Source organism: Toxotes jaculatrix, chromosome 22, assembly GCF_017976425.1.
Source record: "Toxotes jaculatrix isolate fToxJac2 chromosome 22, fToxJac2.pri, whole genome shotgun sequence".
Classification (NCBI taxonomy): Eukaryota; Metazoa; Chordata; class Actinopteri; family Toxotidae; genus Toxotes; species Toxotes jaculatrix.
This window is the reverse complement of record NC_054415.1, coordinates 250,001-273,396: the sequence shown is the minus strand read 5'-3', so window position 1 is coordinate 273,396 and position 23,396 is coordinate 250,001. Positions and strand designations below refer to the sequence as shown.

Below are 23,396 nucleotides of genomic sequence, written 5' to 3'. Positions count from 1 at the left end.
CTAATGGTGGTGGGGGTGTTGAGGGGAGGAGGGGAGGAGGGGGGGGGGGGGGGGGGGGGGGGGGGTTGTTGGGGGTTGTTAGTGACTCTGATTGTAGCTTCTGAGCCCCCCTCCCCCGGAGTTTCAGCTCACTGCGGGCTTTTATTGTGAAGGTGTCAGAGCGGATGTGCGTGTGCCGCGGACCCGGCGCTCCCCCGGGCTGGAGGCAGAGCAGCTCTCAGACAGCGTGAGTCCGCCGATCGGTCGACATGTCCGCGTACAGCCGGGAGATCCTGCTGGCCACCAGCTTCCTGTGCAGCAGCAGAGGATCCATGCAGTTGCTGCAGCTGCACCGGAAGCTGCTGCAGCGCTGCGACATCACCGAAGAAGACTTCTGCTTCATCGTGCGGCGGTGTCCCCGCTTCCTGCTGGTCGGCGGCCCGGCGGGGGACGGCAGGGGGCTGTCGGAGGACTGCACGGTGGTGGCTAAAACGTCCCTGCGGCTGTGCAGGAGCTACGGCCGGGAGGAGCAGTGCGGGGGGTGTCAGCAGCTGCACCTCTGCAAGTTCTTCATCTACGGAAACTGCAGGTTCGGCAGGGGCAGGTGAGACGCGAGCACGCGCGCAGGTAGGGAACAGCAGCAGGCTGACGCCTGGTGACCGAGGCTGGGCCTCAGATGAAGTTGGGGATCAGAGGGAGGGGCGGGGCTGGCGGAGCTCCCGGAGTCTGTCTCTCATGTTTTTGCCTCCTGTCCTCCGGGCTTCCGTAGGAGTGACAGCAGTAAACACAAACTGTGCTGTCTCTGTGTCTCACGCCTGATTTACCCGCCGGCTCCGGTTTTCTTTACTCTGCAGCAGAAACGAAACTTAAGGAAACGGAAACTGAGAGCAGGCAGACGTCACAGTGACGTCACCATCAGCTGAGAGTGAACGCGGTGATCCAAGTGGTTAGTTACCAGTTTGTCTTCTCTGCTGTGCCCACCTGACCCCAGGTGACCCCCGGGGGCCCCTGGGGTCACCTGGGGTCAGTGCGACACCGAACCTCACTGCCGTAAAACTGCCGGTGATGGTGGTCGTCCTCTGAAGCCGTCTGTCTGCGTCTCCTGTTGCTGTTGACTTGATGGTCCTGGCTGTGTCCTTGCTGGACACGCTCTGTGCTGGCTGGGGGGACGCTGTGGGGCGTCTCAGTGCTGGGCTGTGGGTCCTGTCCTCTGGATTAGAAGACCGCGAGTCTTTCTCTCTCTTTCTGAAGCAGATGCATGTCTCAGGTGTTGTTGTTGATAGTCTGTTAGCCAAGATCATCACTGTCAGGCCCCCCCCCACCCCGACCCCCACCCCCCACCAACACCTGCAGCCATGCTTGGGATTGATGTGGATTGATCAGCATTTGGTGCTGTAGTGAGTATTTGGGGCAGCAGGATGGTGTGTGTGTGTGTGTGTGTGTGTGCGTGTGTGTGTGTGTGCGTGTGTGTGTGTGTGTGTGTATGCGTGTGTGTGTGTGTGTGTGTGTGTGTGTGTGAGTGACCTCTCAGATCATTGACGTTGCTGCTGTTTTCACAGGAAACCGTGTAAATTCTCCCACGACATTCGATCAGGTCACAACTATCGATTACTGAGAGAGTGCACGCTGCACGAGCTGAGCGAGGACGACCTGTTCCTGCTGCTGCTGCAGAACGACCCCACGCTGCTGCCAGAGGTAACACACCCACCTGGTCCACACTGACAGGGGTTCTGTGGAATCCTGGTGATTCACTGAGCACGTGAGCTCGTGTCTGTCCCAGGACTCGGTCCAGACTCTGATCCTGACTGGGACAGTCCAACGTCTCCCTGAGCTCGGTGATGTTCAGCAGGAAATGTTGATCAGAGCTTTCACCAGGTTTATTTTCATGATTCATTCAGTATCGTGTTTAAAATACTGATAACTTTAAAGGTGACGTCCTCAGATGTGTCCAACGGTCCACTCCCACATTTCTGTTGTGTTTCTGTGAAATAACAGATTGGGTGTCTCATCACTGAGACGCTGAGACGTCTGAAGCTTTTCTCCATCATCACGTCTTCGTCTGACCTTTACAGATGTTTGTGTTGCAGGTGTTTCTGCAGCTCTTTCTCTTTTCACTCTTTGTGTGAGCGATGGACCACAGTAGCTTCTGTCCTGACTTTTATGGATGGGAGGAGAGGATGAAGAGCAGTTTATGGAAAGAAAGGACAGAAGAGAAAGAGTAGGAGAGTAGGCTGACTGTCATGTCTTAACGTAAAGCCCGGAGAGGCTGAAGAAGAAACAGATGAAGAGAAGCCTGGAAGAAGAAGTAAAAAAAAAAAAACAAAGAAATAAAAAAGAAAATGTAAAAGTGTCCTGTTGACTGAGGGACGTTTCTCAGAGGTACAGTAAACTCTGCCAGGTTCCACTGCTTCATGTGTTTTCTCAGAACAGAACAATGAAATCTGCATCTTAGAACCACGTCATCATAAATACAAGATCTCTGTCCTTTCATCAAGATTTCCAGGAATTCTCACATCATCTGCTCTCTGTAACTGAATGATCTCATCATTTTCATAATTATGCATCGTGTAATTACAAAAAACAATCTCATAATTCCTGGACAACTTTGTCACAGTAACAGAATCTGTTGTTAAAAACAGAGAGAACATGTCGGAGTTACAGGAACAGATCTCACAGGTGTGGGATCCAAACATCCTGGAACTCTGATTCATACCTGAGATCGACCTGACGGCTCCGTCACAAAGAAGTTACAGTGTCTTTACCTCCGTCTCATACTTACTGGAAACTGTGTTGTCTTCTCGTCTCAGGTGTGTTTGCACTATAACAAAGGCTCCGGTCCTCACGGCTGCTGCACCTTCCAGAACACCTGCACCAAGGTTCACCTGTGCCAGCACTTCGTTCAGGGCACCTGCATGTTCGGACTCAAGTGTAAACGCCAACACGCCATCGACGAGAACGGCCGCCGCATGCTGGAGGAGAGAGGGCTGAGCGGAGACATCATCCGCGATCTGCCCTTCATCTACAGGAACGTCCACCACCTCAGCGCCGCCGCCGCCGCCACCTCACCCACAGGTGAAGACAGCACACCTATTCAGTGAATACTCAGCTTTATTTATGTTCTGAGATGATGCTCGAGATGTCTTTGTGCTTCTGTCAGAGGATATTCCTGATGCGACAGACGAGACGGTCGACATCTGTCTGCACTACATCAGAAACAGCTGCAAGTTCCACAGTGAGCTTCCTTTCTTTCTTTATTGTCGCCTGATGATTTGCTGTGTTCACACTGAGGAACCAACACAGCCCCGAGCCTCAGTGGGTGATCCTGCAGTTCACTGTGAACGCCACCAGATGGCATCAGAGAGTCAGAGGTTCCTCAGCTGAGAGCTAAACCCTGACTCAGCAGGATCAGCCTCCTGCACTCAAACCACTGCTGCAGAACCATCAGCTCAGTGCCGGACGGTTGGATGTGTTGATTTCCTGTGATATATTAACTCACTGACCTTTCCTCGTTATTCAGGGAATAAAATAACCTTATTTCTTATTCAGCAGCTTCAGATGGATTTCTTAAACTTATTTGTGAGCAGAGAACAGCGCAGGTTGACAGCACAGGTAGTTGAGTTGTGTTTTGTTGCATGAGGCTGATTAAAACTGGTGTTTTTTAAATGGAGGTTTTGTCTTTATAAGTTTTAAGTTCTCGTGTTTTTGTAGCGACTGTAGTTGACTTCTTTCTCTCTGTGCGTAGACGAGTGTCGCCGGGTTCACTTCCACCTGCCCTACAAGTGGGAGGTGTTTGACGGCAACACCTGGACGGACCTGCAGCACATGGAAGACATCGAGCGGGATTTCTGCGACCCGTCGAAGACGCAGAGGTCAGAGGTGGTGTCTGCTCTGAGCTCAGGTTTGAGGTTGATCTGCTGTTGATGCGGCAGCAGCTGAACCTTTCCTGTGTTTGTAGCTCTGGCGATCGGCCCGTTGACTTCTTGACGATGACTCGGGATTCGCAGCGTGTTCGCCGCCTCTCCACAGTTTCCTCAGTAACAAAGCCGCCCCACTACATGCTGACCACGGGGTGGCGGTGGTACTACAAGGGAGACCAGGGGAAGTGGGTGGAGTACGGACAGCCGGTGAGTCGGAGCGCTCGGGGTAGTTTAAGCATGCAGGTTCATAATGTTAGCGTGTTAGCATGCTAACCCCTCCGTCTCCGGTGCTCCCCCCAGGACGACAAGAACCGCACCACGTCAGTGACGTCCAGGACTCTGGAGGAGACTTTCCTGTCTGACAGAACCGCGGAGGTCAAAGTGCTGAAGGGACAGAGGGAGTACGTCATTAGCTTCACAGGTACGACTTCTCTCAAACGCAGCTCCAGGTCAAGCTGGGTCTGAGGACAGCCGAGTCCCACATCACCAACTAGATCAAGTCCCGAATGAGGACTGGGAATCCCAGAATCTAGTCCCAAGTTACGTCCTGAGCCAGGACACGGAATACAGGTAGACCCAAATCAGCACCGAGTGCTGAATTTTGATCCCTGAACTAATCGTAATGTGGCCTTCACCAAATTTAAAGCAGATTTAGTTTCAGCGTGACATCGTGGATTTAGTACGTTCAGACGAAGGCGATCGAGTCAGCAGCTGAATAAATGTCCGTTCTTCTTCTTCTCTGCTTTAACTCGGATGTTTCCTGTCCTCACTGCAGACATGTACCAGAGGAACCCCAAACACAACACCAAAAGGAAAGTCCGGCGCCGTCCTCGTTTTGTCTCCGTGGCCGAGGTGGTGAAACAGGTGGCTCAGTGAAAAAGCCACGGGGTGATGTGGTCCTGGTCCTGGACCTGACTGAGTGCCTTATCTCAGATTCACGCGTCTGGATTCCCTTTTTTCCAAGCGGTCAGTTCACTCCTCTGACTTCATCTGTCACTGTCTCATGGACGAGTCTGTGTCCGTCCATCAGTCCTCCACTTTGCCTCAGACTCAAATATCTACACAGCTTTCACTTGGATTGTCATAAAATTTCATTCAGACATTGCTCGTGTTCAGTGGATGAATCCTGGTTCTGGTGATGACATGAATCCCTGTAGCTTCAGCTCTCAGTCCGTTTATTTAACGTACGTTTCCACGAGACGCAGAGAGAAGACAGACGTCGTGTCAGTGACGTCACAGGTGAGAGCAGAAACGAACTGCTGAGGACGTCGTGACGTGTTTCTGTCTCTGAAACAGAAAACATCGCTCAACATTTAGAATCAAAGTTTTTTAATGAGGGTGTCAGTTTTTTATTGTTTTGTGTTTAATGGACTTTGAGGTGGTGGAGGTCAAACGCTTTAAGTTGCCTTTATTTTTAGTTTGTTCACGTGTGAGTTCTACTCACTAAATACGTTACCTGGACCATGTCCTGCTGTCTCTGTGTTCCAGTGGTTGCTTTTCTGGTCTTTATCCATTGGTTCGTGTGTTTGTGATGTTTGTGTTTAGTTGTTGTGTAATTTCAGCTCAGCAGCTGGAAAATAAAGTGAGACTGAGTCAAAGTCAGTGACAGGATTTGACTGCATGATATTTGATAAGAATTAAACATCCAGGATCCTGATCCTGGATCCAGGACCAGGAATCTGGGTCAGGATCAGGATCCAGGATCAGTGAGGGGTCTGGGTACACGATGACGTGGACATGAGCAGATTCCCGCCCTCAGCAGCCACGGTGTCTCCCTTTAATTCCGTTTGACCTTTAAAAGCTTCACTGAACGTGTGAAACGCTTCAGGTCTCAGGTTTCCAGCCTCTGACACACATCATGAAGCTTTGCAGACCCTCGGTCCGTCCCGGATTTCTCAGCTCAAGTCCTCAGCTCTGTCAGAACTGATCCGAGTTCAGCTCAGATCAAACCTCTCTGTGTGAGAGGACAAAGAAAACATGTCGTTTGAATTGTAGATTGGATCAAATGATGCTCAGCAGGCGGAGCCGGGTTAGACTGGTACCGAGACCGGACGTGCCCTGAATCTGCGGGATCGAGCACGGGCGGATCTGAAGCGGGCGGAGGAGCTACGCCGATCCTTTCACGTCCATAACGACATGAGGAGGTGAGGAGGACTGCGGACAGAGGGAGGAGGAAGGTCTGATTCTGCAGGGACTCTCCGCCTCCTTCGTCCCCGCGCAGGGAGCGCGCCGCGCGGCTGTGGAGAGGCGTGACGCGCCCGAACCGCATCTCCAGGATGGCAGGTAGGTCTGATCTCCTGAGTGTGAAACGCGTCCTGTGGTGTTAGCACGGCACGGCTCGGCTCGGCTCGGCTCGGCTCCCTCTCAATGAAAAGCTTTACTGCGGTAATAATGGGGCGGGGGCGGGGGGTGCAGCCGCTGGTCTCATCCGCATCGCCGGGGCTCGGTGTCGGTTTTAGCGGCGTGCTCAGAGCCGCCTTCACAGCTCGGGGTGCTTCTGTTCATCAGAGAAATGCGGTCGGTTCGTTACTGTGGTCACGTCAATGTTAAACCGGCGCCGGATCGGACCGGACCGTTAGGGCACGGATGCGCTGCAGCTCGAACACCGGGACACGGAGTGTAGAGCGGGGTTGAAGCAGCCGTCCTGCTCGGTGAGAGGTGTGAGCCAGGCCGGGGTGTTAGCGGGCTGCGGGCTATCTGTTCGATAATGGGGTCAGTGTGAGAGGAGGCCGAACCGAACCGGGAAACACGGAGCAGACACTGCGGGACTCAGAGCAGGGCCGGAACAGACCCGACGAAGGCCCGTGGAGGTCCCTGTGATGAGAGTCTGCATGGGCCTGCACCTTCGGTCTGACAGCCGCCATCCACTGAGCATGTGGGTGGTGCCCCCCCCTCCACCCCCGAAATATGCTGAGAACAGAAAGAAAATAAAAGCTTCAGGAAGCAGAGAACCTCCGTGTGTCCTCCATGTCTGTCGGTCTAATGTCTCACACATTCTCTGTGGTTTATGTCCAGTAATTGAAGAGCCCCCCATGACTGAGAAAACACCAGAGAAGGTGTCAGGCGTTGGTCTGGGTGTCTCTGGGTGGTTCTGGGTGTCTCTGGGTGTCTCTGGTCTCTGTTGGACTCTCAGAAACCTCAGAGAACTCCTGAGAGTGAAAACCTTCTGAACCAATCGGCTCTGTGTTCTGTGGCGTTCAGGTCCTCCTGATGAACCCTCGGTGCTCTGTGCCGGGATCAGACCGGCGGCCCTCTGAGGACAATGGACCCTGTGATCCCGCCGGACCCCAGCTCCAGGACCAGGCCCAGGATGAACCCCAGAACCTCAGCGTGCAGGAGAACGCTTGGTGTGATCCTGCTGGTGATCCCTCTGGTTTCCATGGTGACCTCGAGCTCACCTGCTGCAGGTAAGAAGTTGTTCATATTTTAAAGGAGCAGTCCACTGAACTCAGTGGTCAGTGAGGTATGTTAACATCATCTCAGCAGGAAGGTAAAAAATCTGATGGCACATGAAACATGAGCCGTGCTGCACAATGTATGTAGTATCATCATCTCTGATGTTCATCCTGCAGAACTCCATTGAGAATCCTGCTGTTTTTAAGTTTCCCTCAGCGTCACAGTGATCCAGTGAGAGGAGCCTGTTCATCCATGGCTTCACTGCAGACAGGAGCTGATCACAGCTGATTCAGCTGCTGTTACTGGGATGGTCTGACCTGCTTCTGTCTGGTGGCGCCTGAAACCCTGGATTAGACTGATGTTGTCTGTTTAGTACTTGATGTAGATTTCAGAGCTAACTGAATGAGGCAGATGCTGTTTTATTTGTTTATTTATTTATTGTCTTTGTGGACACAGACTCAGGACGACGTGTGGACACAGAATAGCATAGCACAGAGCCATGAGCAGGGTCATAGCATCCTTCTTCACCCCTGGTTACCAGGCTCCTGAGGCAGAGATGTTCGCAGCAGCGTCCGATTCGCTCTGACAGTGTCGTCTCTCAGCTGAACTCTCAATGTTTTGAAGGTTTTCTCACTGAGTATCGAACACGATCTTTAAATTTGTTCAGTGAATCTACGGCTCGATGTTTCTCCTGAACTTCCTGGACCTGGTTTGTGTGGTTTAACCGCTGATCCAGGAGCTGCTGTCTGACTCTGAGGTTTCTCACTTTTATTTGTTTTTTGTTCTGCTTTTTGTTTATTCTGCTGCTGTGTGTTTCGCTGCTGTAATTCACATCTTTTAATATTATTCACAATTCGGTCGACATTCATGTTTATTTTTTATATTTATATTGTTTTCTGCCAATTGTTTTGTTCTGCCATTAATCACTCACTTCTTGTTGCTACTTGTTTCTGTACACTACTCTCGTGTTGTGTTCATCCATTCATCCATTCATCTGTGTGTCGTGGGGTTTGACGGCGTCCTCTCCTGAATACCAATGACTCGTCTCTGTTTGACACGTGATGCTGCCGCAAAGCATGGCGTCACCACGGCAACAAGGACGACACCACATGAAGGAGACCCAGTCAAGGCTGCGAGTGTGTGTGTGTGTGTGTGTGTGTGTGTGTGTGTGTGTGTGTGTGTGTGTGTGTGTGTGTGTGTGTGTGTGTGTGATGACGACAAATAGGTTTAAAAAGACTGCAGCAGAGGAAACAGGAGTTACAGCTGCTGTTTTCATTCTGTGTGAACATTCATTCATTTTTGATCTTTTTCCAACTGATAAAAACATTTAAATTATCAAAGAAGAAAAAACTAAATTCAATGATCAAGTGAAAGAAATCGAACCAAAGACCTGAGGAGAAAAAAGAATGTGGGACTCAAACAGGATTTTCATTTTCTGATGTTGAAGTTAGTTTGAACCATTCAGCAAAACCAGACTCTTCAGGTCGGGATCCTGGCCCTGGGCTCCGGTCGGGGACCTCGGATCTGTGGTAATGACACCTCTGTCCATCTCGCCTACAGGTGTGTTGGACTTCAACAGGACGACGGAGCCTTCACCACCTCCTTCTACACCGTCACCACCCTTCTCCCCGCCCAGACCCCAGGCGCCTAGCCTGCTTTCAGACTCTGGTTACCATGGTAACAGTGGTGACACAGGTTCCGTTGAGGACTCAGACTCCGGTGCTCAGGGGATCCACCTCCTCCTGAGACCCCCAGACCTCCTGTCCCCCAGCCTCCCCCCTCCCCTCCCCCCTCACACCCAGCCCACACTCACACCTCCTCCTCCATGGGAGCAGGGCCCCTCCCTGGAGGAAGCCTGGGGCTCTGGAGACTACCTAGAGACTCTGTCCTTCATGGTGCCTGATGGCGAGGAGCTGGCCCTGGCCACGCCCCTGCCCAGCCACCCCTACGATGATGCCGGTGGGGACTGGGTCTCCTACGACACCGCCTTCCCCGCTCGTCCTACCCTCCCTCTCTCCACCCGGCTTCACCTCTCACCCTCCTCCTCCACCCCCAGCATCCCAGTGCACACTCGCCCCACCCATCTGGATGTCTTCCCCACCTGGGACGAGGACTACGACCTGGAGGACATGATGCCTCTGGAGCCAACGGAGCTGCTGTTGCCAGACATGAACAGTCTGGAGTACTACACCAACCTGATGGCCCGGGAGAAGGAGAGGGACAGGGAGAGGGAGAAGGAGAAGGACAAGCAGAGGGAGAAGGAGAGGGACAAGGACCAGGTCAACCAGACCGACTCCAAACCCCCCATTGCACCTACCACAACACAGACTCACCTTCCACCTCCATCTCCATCACCAAGCTCTGGTCCTCCTCCAGGACGGGAGCCCAAGCATCCTTTGGCGGGGCCCACCCCTCCCCTCACCCTCTCACCAACCCTCTCAGGTGAGAAGGAACCACATGCTCCATCAACCACCCTCAGAACCACCTTCCCCCCTCCTCCTCCTGCTCCAAAACCCAAAGATCACATACCTGCCCCAGACAGACCACCTCCTCACCCTCCTTCCAACACCACCGGCCGGGCACCTCCCCCTCCCCCTCTGGGACCGCCCACCCGCCCCGACAGACCGGAGAGGCCTTCGGTGGTCTCAGAGAAGCCGACCAAGGCTTCACCCACCAGGACTACCACCACCACGCAGATCACAGCCATCAGCCTGACCAGAGCGCCCCCTGTAACCACACCGAGACTGGCCCAGACGCCCCCCACCAGACAGTACCTGTGTAACATCACCAAGCCAGAGATGTACTTGGTCAGAGTAGGTAAGACCACCAAGGGCCAGGTGACAGGACCACCAGGTGCTTTGTCACGTGTTCAGTTTCTGAAACTGATAAATGTTTTTCAAATGTTTCGGCTGAGTCCGGTTCCCACAGGTCTGTGAAACTGAGAAAGTATCTGAGTGAACCTGCTCAGGCTCAGTCTCTCTCTCTCAGAGGTTCTTCCTGCTTCCGTGCAGTGAAACTCTGTTATCTGTCCTGCAGTCAGCTCCAGGGGGTCGTCGGCTGGTTTCAGTCAGGTCAGAGACCTTCTGAGGAGAGAGTTCAACCGCTCAGTGGAGCTCCAGGTCAGCATCAGCTCCCCCACCACAGCTCAGTTACACCTCAGTACCAGACCACATCAGAGTAGCTGTCACGTTTCACTTCATGAATTCTCACCTGTTCAGGTTAAAGCTGTAGCTGCTCCACAGTGAACACACCTTTCTGACATCAGATGATTGACAGCTGTTCATCTCCTCTCTTCCTCCTCTTCAGTTCCTGAGAACTCCGTCCAGCTTTGCCTTTCGTGTCGTGTCAGGACCGTTGATCTTTACTGCCATAGCCATCATCAACGCCCTCCGCCAACCACCACGGTCCTTCGGTCCAGTTCCCACCGTGTCGCCGCTCTACACCGTACCTGACCTCAGGTATCAGATCCACACCATGCTGCAGTTTGTCCCCGCCCACGTCGATGTCCGAATCTGTAACTTCAGCGAACGGGTGGAGAGAGGGCTGATGATGGCGTATGCCGAGACACGGAGACGGTCACGTGAGGCAGGAAACGTCACCGTACAGGTAGGTGTGTTACCTGCTAACAGGGTCCCTGCAGCGAGAGTGAGAGACACATTTAGGCCTTGAATTATTGAAGAATCGGTTTTACCTGTTTCATCTGCTGCTGTAAAAAAATCTGACGGCAAAGCTGAAAACATTTTCATCGAACGGGAAAAACATCCACACACATTTTGTGCATGTTCTCCAGCTGTTGAACATCACTGTGGGCGCGTTCCGGCCGGCGGCAGAGCAGAAGGTTCCCGTCGACATCTCGTTTGCGGTACGCGATGGGCGGGGCTACCTGCCGGGGTCAGAGGTCAGCGAACACCTGAGGAAGCTCAGCCTGGTGGAGTTCAGCTTCTATGTCGGATTTCCCGCCCTGCAGATCGCAGAACGTACGACACACAGTCTGTTTAAACCCACGTGTTCGTATGAACCAACACACTGTTAAACCTGAGTTTAATGTCTAACATTTTACATGTGCATAAACATGATAAACCTGACACGTTTAACGTGTCTAATACACATTTCTCACACTTTTAAAACATTCAACATGTTGAACATACGTGTAATGTGTTTCACAAACATTTAATACATGTTTAGCACATGACACACGCTTCATGCAGGTCTGACACCTTTTTAACAAACTGCTGCTTAAACATGTTAAAACTGCCATTAATGTGTAAACATGTTAAACACGTATTCGAATGTGTTAAATGTGTCTTTACTTTTCATTAACGTTTGTTAAATATTTACATGTGTAGAATGTAAATACACATACATGTTTGTGTTACACATGTTAAACGCATGTTAAACATGTTGAATGTGTGTTTTTGTCCACAGCTTTCCACTATCCTGAGCTGAACACGTCTCACCACCTGCGCTCCACCTGGGTCCGTACAGGTGAGGACACGCCTCTGCTTGTGACCCGTCTTTGTCCGAGTCAGTGAAAGAGTCATGGAAAGCTCCTCCCTCTCATGTATGACACGTGTCACCAGCAGATCTCAGAGCTTCATCCAACTGAACCAAAGCACGTGCAGATTATGTTTGATAACCAATCATTCAGAGGCTCCGTTACCACGGCGTCAGGTTTGGTTTCACACAGCGAACACTGTGTCCGTGCCGTTTGTATGATACCTGTGTGTCACGTGTTGCTTTAGTGCTGCTGGGAGTTCAGGAGCAGCTGGTGACAGAGAGAAGTTTTAAAGCTCGTCTGGAGAGACGGCTGGCTCTGCTGCTGGAGGAGGGACTGCAGGAGTCCAGCAGGAGGCGCTGGAGGAGGGCTACCGCTGTGGGCAACAGCAGTCTGCAGGTACGCTGACATCAAACAGGTATATACAGGTCTACACACATATCACGGGGCTGCATGCACCACCACCCAAAAGGTTTCTAACACTTGTTTAGTGAAGCGTCTCTGAAATTAAAGCTGAGAACAAATAAAAAATATGTTTTTTTATAAAAGAGGAGCCTGAATCTGAATCTGTCGGGTTAGTTTCCTCCGTTCAAACAAACCAAATTTGTCCTGTACGTTAATGGACAGGTGTGAATGTGACTCACCTGTTGTGTCTCAGGTGGTGCGGGTGGCGAGGCTGTCGGGTGCGGAGCGCCCCCTGGAGGTCTTGTATTTCGTGGAGGGTCCGAGCGGTGAGCGGATCCCGGCTGAGACGACTGCTGCCACTTTGAACCGTCTGGACCTTCAGAGAGCCGCCATCGTCCTCGGACACCGAGTCCAGAGACCTCTGGCCCAACGTGAGTCAGAATCCGAATGTCTCAGTGACACAGCTCAGACCATGTGACGTTTGTCCTGGAATATGTTGTTTCTGACCCTTCTCTGAGTCTTACATCCGCCAGTGCTGGACACAGACATCCTTTTTCAGGGAGGACGGTGCCGCTGGTGTCCACTCAGGACAGAGTAAAACTCTTCATCCTTCCAGATTTTGACATTAGACTTTTTCATGATGCAGATTAACCAAACTGTAAATAATAAAGCCAAGTTCAGCCCGCCCACTGTTTCCATGGTAGCATTATACTTCCTGTTGGCATCACCAAAAGCATGATGGGAACTGTAGTGATAAAACTCAGAAGATGTTTTTACCAAAAAGAAAAACACGGAGCAGCAAAATCCATTAGAACTTTTTTGTTTTATATTCAGATGTATTTTCTGGACCAATCAGGTTCTTCTCTCACTTTAACACCCGCCTCTTTCACTCATGTTCACTGATTGATGAAAGCATGTGTACATAACATTTAAATTATGTAATGCGGACATTATTCAGACCCCTGTCCCTCACCTGCCCTGTCCCTCACCTGCCCCTTCCCTGTCCTTACCGTGTCCCTCACCTGTGTCTCACCCTTGTGCAGCTGTGGAGACTCTGTCTGTCCCTCCGGCGGAGACTCAGAGCAGCAGCATCTGGCTGATTGTCGGCGTGGTTGTCCCGGTCCTGCTTGCCATCTTCATCATAATCATCCTCTACTGGAAACTGTGCGGCTCGGAGAAACTGGAGTTCCAGCCGGACGCCATCAACACCATCCAGCAGAGACAGAAGGTCAGAGGTCAACAGGAAGCTGGCAGCTTTTTCCTGTTCTGTGTAAATGTGAATGGAAACTCCAACAGCTGAGACGTGTCCTCTGTTAGCTCCAGGCTCCCAGTGTGAAAGGCTTCGACTTTGCGAAGCTCCACCTCGGTCAGCACAATAAAGACGACATCATGGTGATCCAGGAGCCCGGACCGCTGCCTGCCCCTGTCAAAGAGGCCACGCCCTCTGACGGCGGAGACCTCAACACGCCCAAATCTAAAGGATCGTCCACCAAGGCGGGCCGTTCCAGCCGTCACAGGGGAAGGTCAGACATGTTTGTTCTTCTACATTTGTGAGGACAGTCGCTGACCAACCCTGACTGAGTGCATGGCTGAAACATGTAGGGAGACTGTTAATGGCCACATTAAGATCTTAGAACATTAAGAAAACATGTTAACGATCGGTTCAAGCGAGAAGCGTCAAAGACGCAAGAGAATCAACATCTGCTGCTCGTCAGTTTACACAGTCCCTCACACGTCACTTTACCTGAATGACATCATCTCTCTTCTGTCAGGCTCAGCCCGTCCGATGGTGACTCGTTAGGTAGCGACCAATCCAGCGGCAGAGAGTCAGCGGAGGAAAGCACGCGACCGGTAGCCACACCCAGTGAGGGGAAGCAGCACAGGAAGACGCCCAAAAATGGTCAGAGACGCAGTGATGTCATCACTTGAACTGTTTGAGGGGAGAGAGGGAGAGGGGGGGGATAGAGAGTGAGGGGAGGGGAGAGAAGGGTGGGGTGGGGGGGGGGGGGGGGGGGGGGGGGGCAGTGTGGAGGATGAGTGAGAAAACAAAGCTCTTATTCTCTTTCAACAAACTTCATCTGTCTTTTCTTTTTAACGCCTCTGGACTGAAGGGAGAAGCAGAATGGGTGAGTTTATGTTCGTGGACGTTCTGACTTGTTAAAGTTCCACTAATGAATAATTTGATACTAAGAACATATGAAGAAGAAAAAGCAGCTGATCGCTGCAAACAGCAGAGTCAGTCAGAGAGCAGCTGGTGATCCTCACAGAGAAACACAGGAGTCAGGGGTCCAAGGACCAGCTCTCCTGAAACCTGCACCTGTGATTCTGCTGCTCAGACCCAGACACCTTTATCCTTGCTGCCTCTGGGTTGGCAGCCCGTTCCCCACATTCACTTCACATCGATCGTGTTCTCCAGCTGTGTCGCTTCGATCCCAATAAACCTGCAAATCTAGTTTCAGTTATTTCTGAGAAATCAGTTTTTGTTCCTGGCAGTTTGGCAGACAGCTCGAGGACAGGTGTGCTGTGCGGTGACTCAGAAGCCGTCGCTGAATATCACAGCTGTAATGTTTAATGGTCATCTGTTTCAAACTGACCCAAATTCTGAAGCTGAAGCAGCAGATTGTAAACTCAGGGTCTCGTCGGCAGCTCCATCAGGCAGCGGTCCAGACGAGCTTCTCTCCTCGTCCTCCATCTTCGACCACGTGGACCGTCTGTCTCGAGGCTCGTCTGACGGGACTCGTCGGCAGGCCAGCAAAGTGCAGCTGATCGCCATGCAGCCACGACCAAGTCCGCCGGCGCCACACGCCCCAACACAACCAAGCCCCACGCTCACAGAGAAGGTCAACACGGAGGTGAGACAGTCAGGACAAAAATCACACCCTCGCTGCTCGCCGTGAGGACATTACACATCTGTGTGACGCTATCCCCCGCTTCTGTTCACCTGTGCTCCTGCAGGTGGCGCTCAGACACAAGTCAGAGATCGAGCATCATAGAAACAAACTTCGTCAGCGTGCTAAGAGGCGGGGTCAGTGTGAATTTCCCTCCATGGACGACATTATGGACGCCTTCGGCGATGGGCCGGTGCAGAGCGAGGTGGCGCAGCGACTCTACAGCTCCGCCCATGACCATATGGACTGCATCCTGCAGGCTGACGCTCCCTCACCCCCCACTCCCACTGACTCCAGGAAGAGGTCAGACTTCACCTGAGAACACTTGACCTGATGAGTTGTGACATTAATTTATTTGTTAGAAACAAAGACATTTTGCTGTTTTAAACATGTAGAAGAAAAAGGTGACTTTAAAACTCATTTTGTTTTATTTTTCAACACTTTATACCAGTAAAACATTTGGCATCTACATCATTGAGCTCACCTGTCAATCAGGAGAGAACATTAAAGAAGCAGGAGAGAAACGAGTGATGACATGTGACTGGAGTCAAACGTTTCTAAAATCTTCAGCTTCTGCAAAACTTCTTTACACACATGCGCCTAATGTCATGAAGAAGTAAACACTGAATTTTACAAGTTAATGTTTCTGTGTGTGCTTCCAGGGGGAGGCGCTCTCCCAGGGGTCGGCGGGCTCAGCCGGGGCCTGGAAGTCTTCCTGATACAGACAGAGACCGGCTGCTCACTGATCAGAGCGCCACCTACAGGAAATACCCAGGACTCAATAATGTGGCTTACATGGTGAGACAAAAACTAATGGTAACTCATGATGGGTTTCAGTCAGTGTGTTTAACCAGTTAGCAGTACAGCTCTGCTCGTCTGGTTGTACTTTGGATCTACAGGAAGCTTCTGATGCTGTGAATCGTAGAATTCTGCAAAGAAAGCTGGAAACTGAGGGATTTAATAAACTCAATGCAGACTGGATTTAGTCTTATCAATCAAATCACACTCTGTAAGTGTAACATCTGATATTACCACAGACTGAATGTAGAGTTCCTCACTGTCGTGTCTTGGGTCCTTTACTTTTCATTCAGTAAAAATGATTTAAAGTCTGTGGATACAGGATGGTATCCTTGGCATAAAAGTGGACTTTGCAGTAGTGAGTTAAATATTATTGAAGGTAAATGACAGTGGGTTCAGTTTCATCCTTGTGTGACACCTTTATTAATAATGTTATCTCTCACAGTCGGACCCTGACCTGCCCCCAGATCACGGCAGTCCATCCCCTACTGACGAGGTGTTTGACCCGGCCCCAGCACCACCCCCCTACATGCCTCCCCAGCCATCCATCGAGGAGGCCCGGCAACAGATGCACTCCCTCCTGGATGATGCCTTCGCTCTGGTGTCGCCTTCCTCACAGGGCAGCGCCGGGGTGAGCGGGGTAAGCCCTGCCCTGCCCAGCCCCTCCCCTCAGGTCTGCCCCCCGGGCAGACAGTGGGGCTCTTACCCAGCAGCCCCCTCCCACAGCCCCTTCTCTGCAGTGAGTGTGTCGACCTGCAGCTGAGGCCCAATAGGTCTGTGGTGAATCCATACTAAGTTTTCATTTCTGCTTCTCTCCTTTTTCCTGCAGAGATATGCAGAGCTGGGAATGTCTCCTACATCTGTCCAGGGCCTGCTGCAGAGGTCAGCAGAACTAAAAACCAGGTCTAGGTCTGAAGACTAGACCTGAACCATTACTGATACTCCGTGTGTTTTATCCAGGCAGGGCCTGAGCTCAGGGGGTTACATTTCTACTGGGGATCAGCTGCAGGAGTCGGTTTACTCCAACAGGGGGCAGTATGAGGACCTCCCATCCTCCTCCAGACCTCGTCCTGTAGGGGGCAGCACAGGTACAGTCATCTGGATGTATTGATCACATGTATTTCTGTCTTTGACATGATCTCACGTCACCATATTTGTGATTATCAGCAGTTTTTGTTGGGATTGGGATTGGGATGGTATTTACAGGTAAACTTCTGTCCTTTAAAAGTAGCGAAACACTCGTTTCTCCAGTTCCTCCGGATAAAATCTGTTGTATTTGTTGACTTTGGTCACTGAATTTGTTTACCTCCAGGTGCACACCTCCACCACCTGACGCAGGTGGGTTTGTCCAGTCAGATTCGTGCTTACCCTGGCGTAGGACGCAGCATGTCTGGCCCCACCGGCTCAAGCTGGAACCAGCAGCACTCAGACCAGGACCTATCTAGACCAGGAGCCAGCAGGGAGAGTGTAAGTCCAGTGTGAGGACTCATGAAATCAAATGAAACTTCACAAAAACATCTAGTTCTAGTTTAAATATCAGGGTAGAATGGGAGGTATGGTGATGTAGGGCACAGACCAGAGCTGTTTTAATTAGTCGAGTCCAAAAAAGTCCAGACAATACTCGTGCTTCTCAGAAATGTACAAACTCATCCTGACCGAACTCTGCAGTGCTCACCAGTAAAAATCACAGCAGACCTACATATAGCAGTCCGGACAAGTTCTGACAAAACCAGTTCAGTTTTTCTCATTATTCAGACACGTGTCCGTAGCTAGTATCCTTTGACTGCTGACAGAGATCCCCATAGTGATTTGCAGTTTTTCCCGTGATGTCTTGTATCTGGATTAATTTCCTGGTTTTCACCTCACCCTCTTTTCCTTCTCCCCACAGGTGCTGTCATTCCCTGAGTTTTCCTCTTCCTCTGTTTTCCAGATGCCCAGTTCCTCATTGCGGGACCCGTCGGCACCACCTCTCCTCCTGACCTCACCGACTCCAGAATACCCACCAGAGGACGCCTCACCCTCTGCCCACACCTCTGCCTCACTTATCAAGGCAATCAGGGAGGAGCTGCGTCGTTTGGCTCAGAAACAGGCTGCAGTAACCAGCTACCCATAGACTGGTGTGGACTGGGTTGAATCAGGACTCAACTGGTTTCAACTGTTATTGTTTAAAATCACTCAGAGCCTGTTAGCACTGGATTAAAACCCTAAAACTACATGATCCACATTCTGGAATCTCTTGAGCTAATATACATCTGTGACGCTAAGCCCAATGTAACTTTGGACCACGATCCACATTTCCTGTCTACTGACTGAAAGATCTCCAGAACTTTACAGGGACCTGTCTGTCCATCATTCTTCAGCTCAGTGTTTCATCGGACGGGAGTTCGACTCTTCGCTTTTCCCACTGAAGTGCTTCCTGGACTGAATTGTCCCTCCTAGAATTTTAGAATGGATCGTACTTTTCTCGGAATTCTGGAGTGGAGGTTTATTCCTAATATTATGGAGTGGATGGGATGATCCCTCCTAACTGCCTGGAATGGATGGTCCCCTATGAACTTCTGAAGTGGTTGGTTCCCAGTGAACTTCAGGAACAGATGGTCCTTTCTGATCCTCTGCAGTGGACTGTTCTTCCTGACGTTCTAGAGTGGTAATTCATTCCTAAACGTCTGGAGTGGATCACTCTTTTTTTTTAACACCTGGATCTAACTGTTCCTCCTAAACCTCTGGAGTGGATGGTTGCTACTGAATTTCTTGAGCAGATTGTCCTTCCTAGAGATGTGGAGTCGATGGCCCATCCTAAGCTTCTAGTGGGGATTATTCCCTCTGAACTTCAACAGATTGTCTCTCCAAGATTTCTGATTTGGATAGTCCCTCCTGACCTCCTGGAGTGGATCGGCCTTCTGCAGTCAGTCATCCTTCCTGGAGTTCTGAAGTGGATTGTCCCTCTGGAACTTCTGTGGTGCTAACCGTCAGCCTCATACCATCTCCTCATTGACCACTTTTTGCCTTCCACACTTCCATCAGCCATGGGAATCAGGTCTCTTCATAAAGCATATTGATGAAGTCTTTGCACTGTCGACAGCAGGAGGTGGCGTACAGTTCCTACAGCAAAGAGACGCAAAACAGGAAAAAAGTATATATAAATATCTATAAAATTAATATAATTATATGTAAAGAAATAGAAAATCCCAATGAGCACAACATTAATGTAAGAGTTATTATTGGAGTATTGAGATGTTACTTATTTTTTATTGCTTATATATGATAGTATATCATTTATTTTGATGAAAAATGACCAAACTACTGTTCTGTGGTTGTAATCCTCTTGTGTTTGAGCTTGCTGTATTTTGAGCCGGCTTTTGTTTCTTCGTGGAGACGTCGCTTAGCATAGCTGCTCGCTCGCGTGTTCATGTATCGGTGGCAGTGAAAAAAAACCTGAGCTAATGCATCACTTTGATACCAAGTTTTTTCGTCGCTGATTTGTTGCATCCATCGGTCTGTGGTCTGTCGAGTGACAGGCGGGTAAAGTGTTTCTGTGGACGGGACAGAGACGGGAAAACAGTCATTACGCACAACCAGGAACTGAAGCTAAAAGCAGACAGCGCCCCTCGGAGGTTGTAATATTTATTGCTCACAAGAAAATACATTCTTACCACGAACTAAATGCCATCACCTGTCACACCTTTAAAACGTCTGTCTAAGGGGTAGCAGATACAAAATGAGCAAATGAGAACCCAGAAGGATGAGCTTTTAAAAAATGCCTCAGCAGTGCCCCCCTGAGGCTCTTATATTTATTACACACCCGAAAACTAAACTGGCTAAAAGTGAAAAGAGAATGTCTGAGTTCTTATCAGTGCAAAAATCTAATGTTTGTCCAGAGGGAGGCGTCAGAGGAAAGATTGAAAATTTAAACAGACCCCAGGACTCTGGATTTTCCAGGAATCTTCCTATTAAGTGAGTCTGCCAGTGTGGTGAAGTCCAGACGTTTTGATTCAGCCTTTAGCTTCATGTGCTGGTTGCACAGCTGAGTGACTGGTTCCCATCCCTGCTGGTTGGATGTTTTCTCTGTAGTGTTGTGAAGAAGTCGGTCGCTCGTGAATCTGGTTCCACGGGGCACGAGAGTGTGTTCGTCTTTGCTCTCTGCTCTTCTTCAGCATGTTCGACTAAGTTTGAGGCTACTCGTGATGTCCCACTTAATGTTTAGCATGCCGCTAAAAGATGTTAAAAACTAAGTTTCTAAAGTGAAGAATTGTTCCACATCAAGTTAAGAGTGAGCAAAGAATGATTGTCACAGTGCCATAAAACCATTGTTCATCTAAACACAGAAGAGAAAAAATTACATCATATAAAAATCACGTTTTTTTGTTTTGCATTTCCAGGAAAGTATTTTTGAATCTAAATGAAGATGGTTACAATAAACAGTGTGTAAATGAAAGTGGATATGATGTTGAATAGAAAACAATATTTAGAAAATATTTTATCTGTGATTGCTCTGCTGAATGGACTCAAAGATCTGCCCGGCAACAATGCCAACACATCCATCATGGACCAGAAACCAACCGCAGAACTTTTCACCGACTGGAGACTTTCTGATTGGACCTAGCACCTGTCAGTAAAGCTGTAAGACTCGGCCAAGCCTACAGGATCACATGGTGCTAATTCAACGACTCGAGGTGTGCCTGAAACCAGACCGCACACAAAACATGAAAAAAGGTCAGAGCCTGCAGGTGTCGTGATTGAAAACACATCGAACTCTGGATTCAACCTGCTGCTCAGCAAGTTTCACAAACTTCTCCTGAATGTTTCCTTCAGTGTTTTCTAGAGTTTCTCTGTTTTCTAGATCTGTGATCCTCAGTGAGAATCCAGCAGACGACCAGTCGCACCATGGATGTTTGATTCTTGACAAAACTACTGATCCAGACCAGAATGACTCAGAGCTGGTACTAAAATATACAGATACTAACCTGTGTGCAGAATGAAGACGTGCACCGCACACAGGTGAGAAGAACTTGGAAAAAAAAGGTACAAAATACTAACGTGCAGGACAAGATGCCTTATGGGAAAACGACCCAAACAGTGACTTGTCAGCAAAAGATCTTAATTCATGCAAACAGTATATTAAGATTGATACAACAAAAAATCCTCCAGCTGACTGAGCGTTCCTCTTCATCTCATCTCAGCTGCCTGTTAAAACTAAAGCTACCTGTGAGTGTTTCCTCTGTACAGCAGGTAGCCGTTAGCAGGTGTGTTTTCACATCTTTACTCATCGATCATTTCAGTAGTTTTGTCATGGATGAACTTCCAAACAGCTGCAGCTCTGAGTCGAACCACATTCCTGTTCTCCCTCTCAGGATTTTGTTCCAACAGGTAGCTTCACTGAGTTCAGACCGGGTGAGTTCACACCAGCCCCAGTTCCAGGTGTGGTCCAGGTAACTCCGTGAAGCTGCTTTGTGGAAACAGAACCTGAAGGACGAGTTATTTTAATGTCAAATCAGTGACCTGGGAAGACTGCCAGCAGTCTCACCTGTTCAACAGCAGTCAGGTGAGCTCTCAGCTGACCTGACCGTGTCACATGACAGGACCTGTTCTACCCAAACTCTGTGTGAGCTGCATCCTGTGGTGTTTCAAATCTAAATGATTGTGTTAACAAACATTAAAGAGGCGTGTTCAAACTCTGCAGCTGATTTTTCATCTTATTAATGAATTTATTTGTTTTTCATTTAGATTTAAAATGTGATCGATGCACCTGCTGCGCTCAGAGCTGATGTTCAGCATTTACTCTTCCGAGAGACACTGAGGATGGAGCATGATGGGACATCAGAACTCTGACTGTGGAACTTTCACCATCCACAGGACAGACCCCCCCCCCCCCCCCCTCTCCTCCCCTCTCCTCCTCGCTCCTCCCCCTCCCATCGGTCCCCTGGTGACGATGATACTTCCTGATACACCTGGTCAGGTTAACAGCAGCAGTGCGCAGTGGATGATTGTGTCGGACTTGAGAAGCTGAAGAGAAGAGAACAGCTGAGTGAGTTCTTTCATTCTTTATTCACAAAACCACTGAGTCCAGGTGAACGCACGCACAGACATTTATTTCGCTTTAATAAATCTTAGTTTATGACCGATATCAAACTCAGTAACTCGGCGTTTACTCTCCAGAGGCCCGGGAGAAAACGTTCCGCCAAACTGCGTTTAAATTTCTGGCGATTTAAACTTTTCTCTCTGGCACAGGCTGAAAAAATGTACAGACATGACAGGAAACGTTTAAAGACCTTTCCAAAGGGTCTTCTGGTGGACTCGGTCCTCAAATCAGCCACTTTCAAACACACTGGTTCAACAAAATCTGGTTTTGTGAAGCGGTGGAAACTGGCTGAACCAGCTAACTGGGGGTTATCTTAAAGGCCTTCAGATGTCTTTAAATCGTCCAACATTTCTGTGTTGAATTTTCCTTTTCTTTTATCGAAAAAGCTTCGAAGTGTAAGACGCTGCGTCCTCGGTTTTACCGACGGCCAGGGCATGGACTTGGCAGAGTTTTGGACGGAGTTTGGCGTGAGAGATTCCAGGAATCCGCTGTGATACGAGCTGAGACCTGCTGCCTTTGTTCAACCTGTTTCACCTGCACGCACACACCTCCAGGCGGCCCACCAGCAGCCGTCACCTGTGTGCAACTAACGTTAGTCTGCACCAGCAGGTGTTTCAGCACCTTAAGTTTTAATTTAAATACCACAGAATTCATCCATTCACACTGAATTAATCAATTTAGTTGATCTGAATTTGCTTCTGGAAAAATCAAAGATCCATAAATGACAAATAAAACTGTCCGAGTTTGACCTGCCACTGATTATTCCAGCAGAGACACCATCTGTCCCCCGTCCAGCTGTCTGTCAGCTCACAGCTGCTCCACTTCCAACAGCTGAGCTCGTCTTATTATGGGAAACATTAACTGTTGTTCACTGGAGAAATCAGAGACATGGCCTCAGACCTTTCTGCTGCTTCTCATAATGATGTCTTCAGGTGGCGTGGGACACCTCACAACTACTGCCACTGTGTTATTGATAAAAACCACTGATCAATAATCAGATGTTCTGATTGGTGAACTGTCTCCGCTGTGTTCCTGTGCTAATGTGAGACCAACCTCCTGAAATCGTTGAAATCGTTTCTTGGTTTAGTTTAAACTCTGAACATTGATGAAAGCTGAGGAAGGAGCCGGGAGGTCCGACAGGAACCTGCTCCCAGAATGCTCCATGACAGTGACGGCTGATTGAACCCTGTGTGTTTCTCAGGATGGGTGATGGTATGAAGACTCAGCTGGTGAGCGCCATCCATCTGCAGGAGGTGGAACTGCAGGAGAAATCTGAAGACAACCAGCAGGACACGAAGAACAACAACAATGGTGAGTCTGAGATCAATAATCAATAATGCTGATTATCTTTATGCAGGATTCTTTTAACTGAAAGGGTTCTGTGTGTGTGTGTGTGTGTGTGTGTGTGTGTGTGTGTGTGTGTGTGTGTGTGACGAATA

General features: G+C 49.7%; 3 protein-coding genes across 6 annotated transcripts in view; all 3 read left to right on the top strand.

Moving 5' to 3' along the window:
- Nucleotides 1-166: 166 nt before the first annotated feature.
- On the top strand, nt 167-5,499 carry parp12b (poly (ADP-ribose) polymerase family, member 12b). Of its 4 annotated transcripts, none has more exons than XM_041030278.1 (9): nt 167-568; nt 1,539-1,674; nt 2,787-3,051; nt 3,137-3,211; nt 3,526-3,588; nt 3,722-3,848; nt 3,935-4,103; nt 4,197-4,317; nt 4,672-5,499. In XM_041030278.1, the coding sequence occupies exons 1-9, from the start codon at nt 249-251 to the stop codon at nt 4,770-4,772; spliced, it is 1,377 nt and encodes a 458-aa protein (XP_040886212.1). In that variant the 5' UTR covers nt 167-248; the 3' UTR covers nt 4,773-5,499. The 4 variants fall into 4 exon arrangements, with proteins under 4 accessions (XP_040886212.1, XP_040886211.1, XP_040886210.1 ...); XM_041030277.1 differs by having other exon boundaries at nt 167-583; nt 3,529-3,588; XM_041030276.1 differs by having other exon boundaries at nt 167-583.
- A 411-nt stretch (nt 5,500-5,910) lies between these two features.
- On the top strand, nt 5,911-21,535 carry si:dkeyp-27e10.3 (UPF0606 protein KIAA1549). The gene is made up of 21 exons (XM_041030187.1): nt 5,911-6,179; nt 7,098-7,303; nt 8,853-10,109; nt 10,329-10,411; nt 10,599-10,898; nt 11,083-11,269; nt 11,718-11,777; nt 12,035-12,186; nt 12,446-12,623; nt 13,236-13,420; nt 13,510-13,715; nt 13,965-14,092; nt 14,304-14,318; nt 14,839-15,044; nt 15,148-15,383; nt 15,743-15,878; nt 16,324-16,617; nt 16,708-16,760; nt 16,839-16,966; nt 17,191-17,345; nt 17,767-21,535. The coding sequence occupies exons 2-21, from the start codon at nt 7,159-7,161 to the stop codon at nt 17,989-17,991; spliced, it is 4,329 nt and encodes a 1,442-aa protein (XP_040886121.1). The 5' UTR covers nt 5,911-6,179; nt 7,098-7,158; the 3' UTR covers nt 17,992-21,535.
- A 269-nt stretch (nt 21,536-21,804) lies between these two features.
- The window catches only part of svopl (SVOP-like), a 7,394-nt gene continuing 5,802 nt past the window's right edge, over nt 21,805-23,396 (top strand). Inside the window, exons 1-2 of the mRNA XM_041030188.1 lie at nt 21,805-21,903; nt 23,159-23,268. Coding sequence (XP_040886122.1) covers nt 23,160-23,268 — 109 coding nt within the window. The 5' untranslated portion in view covers nt 21,805-21,903; nt 23,159. The remainder of the gene's footprint in view (nt 21,904-23,158; nt 23,269-23,396) is intronic.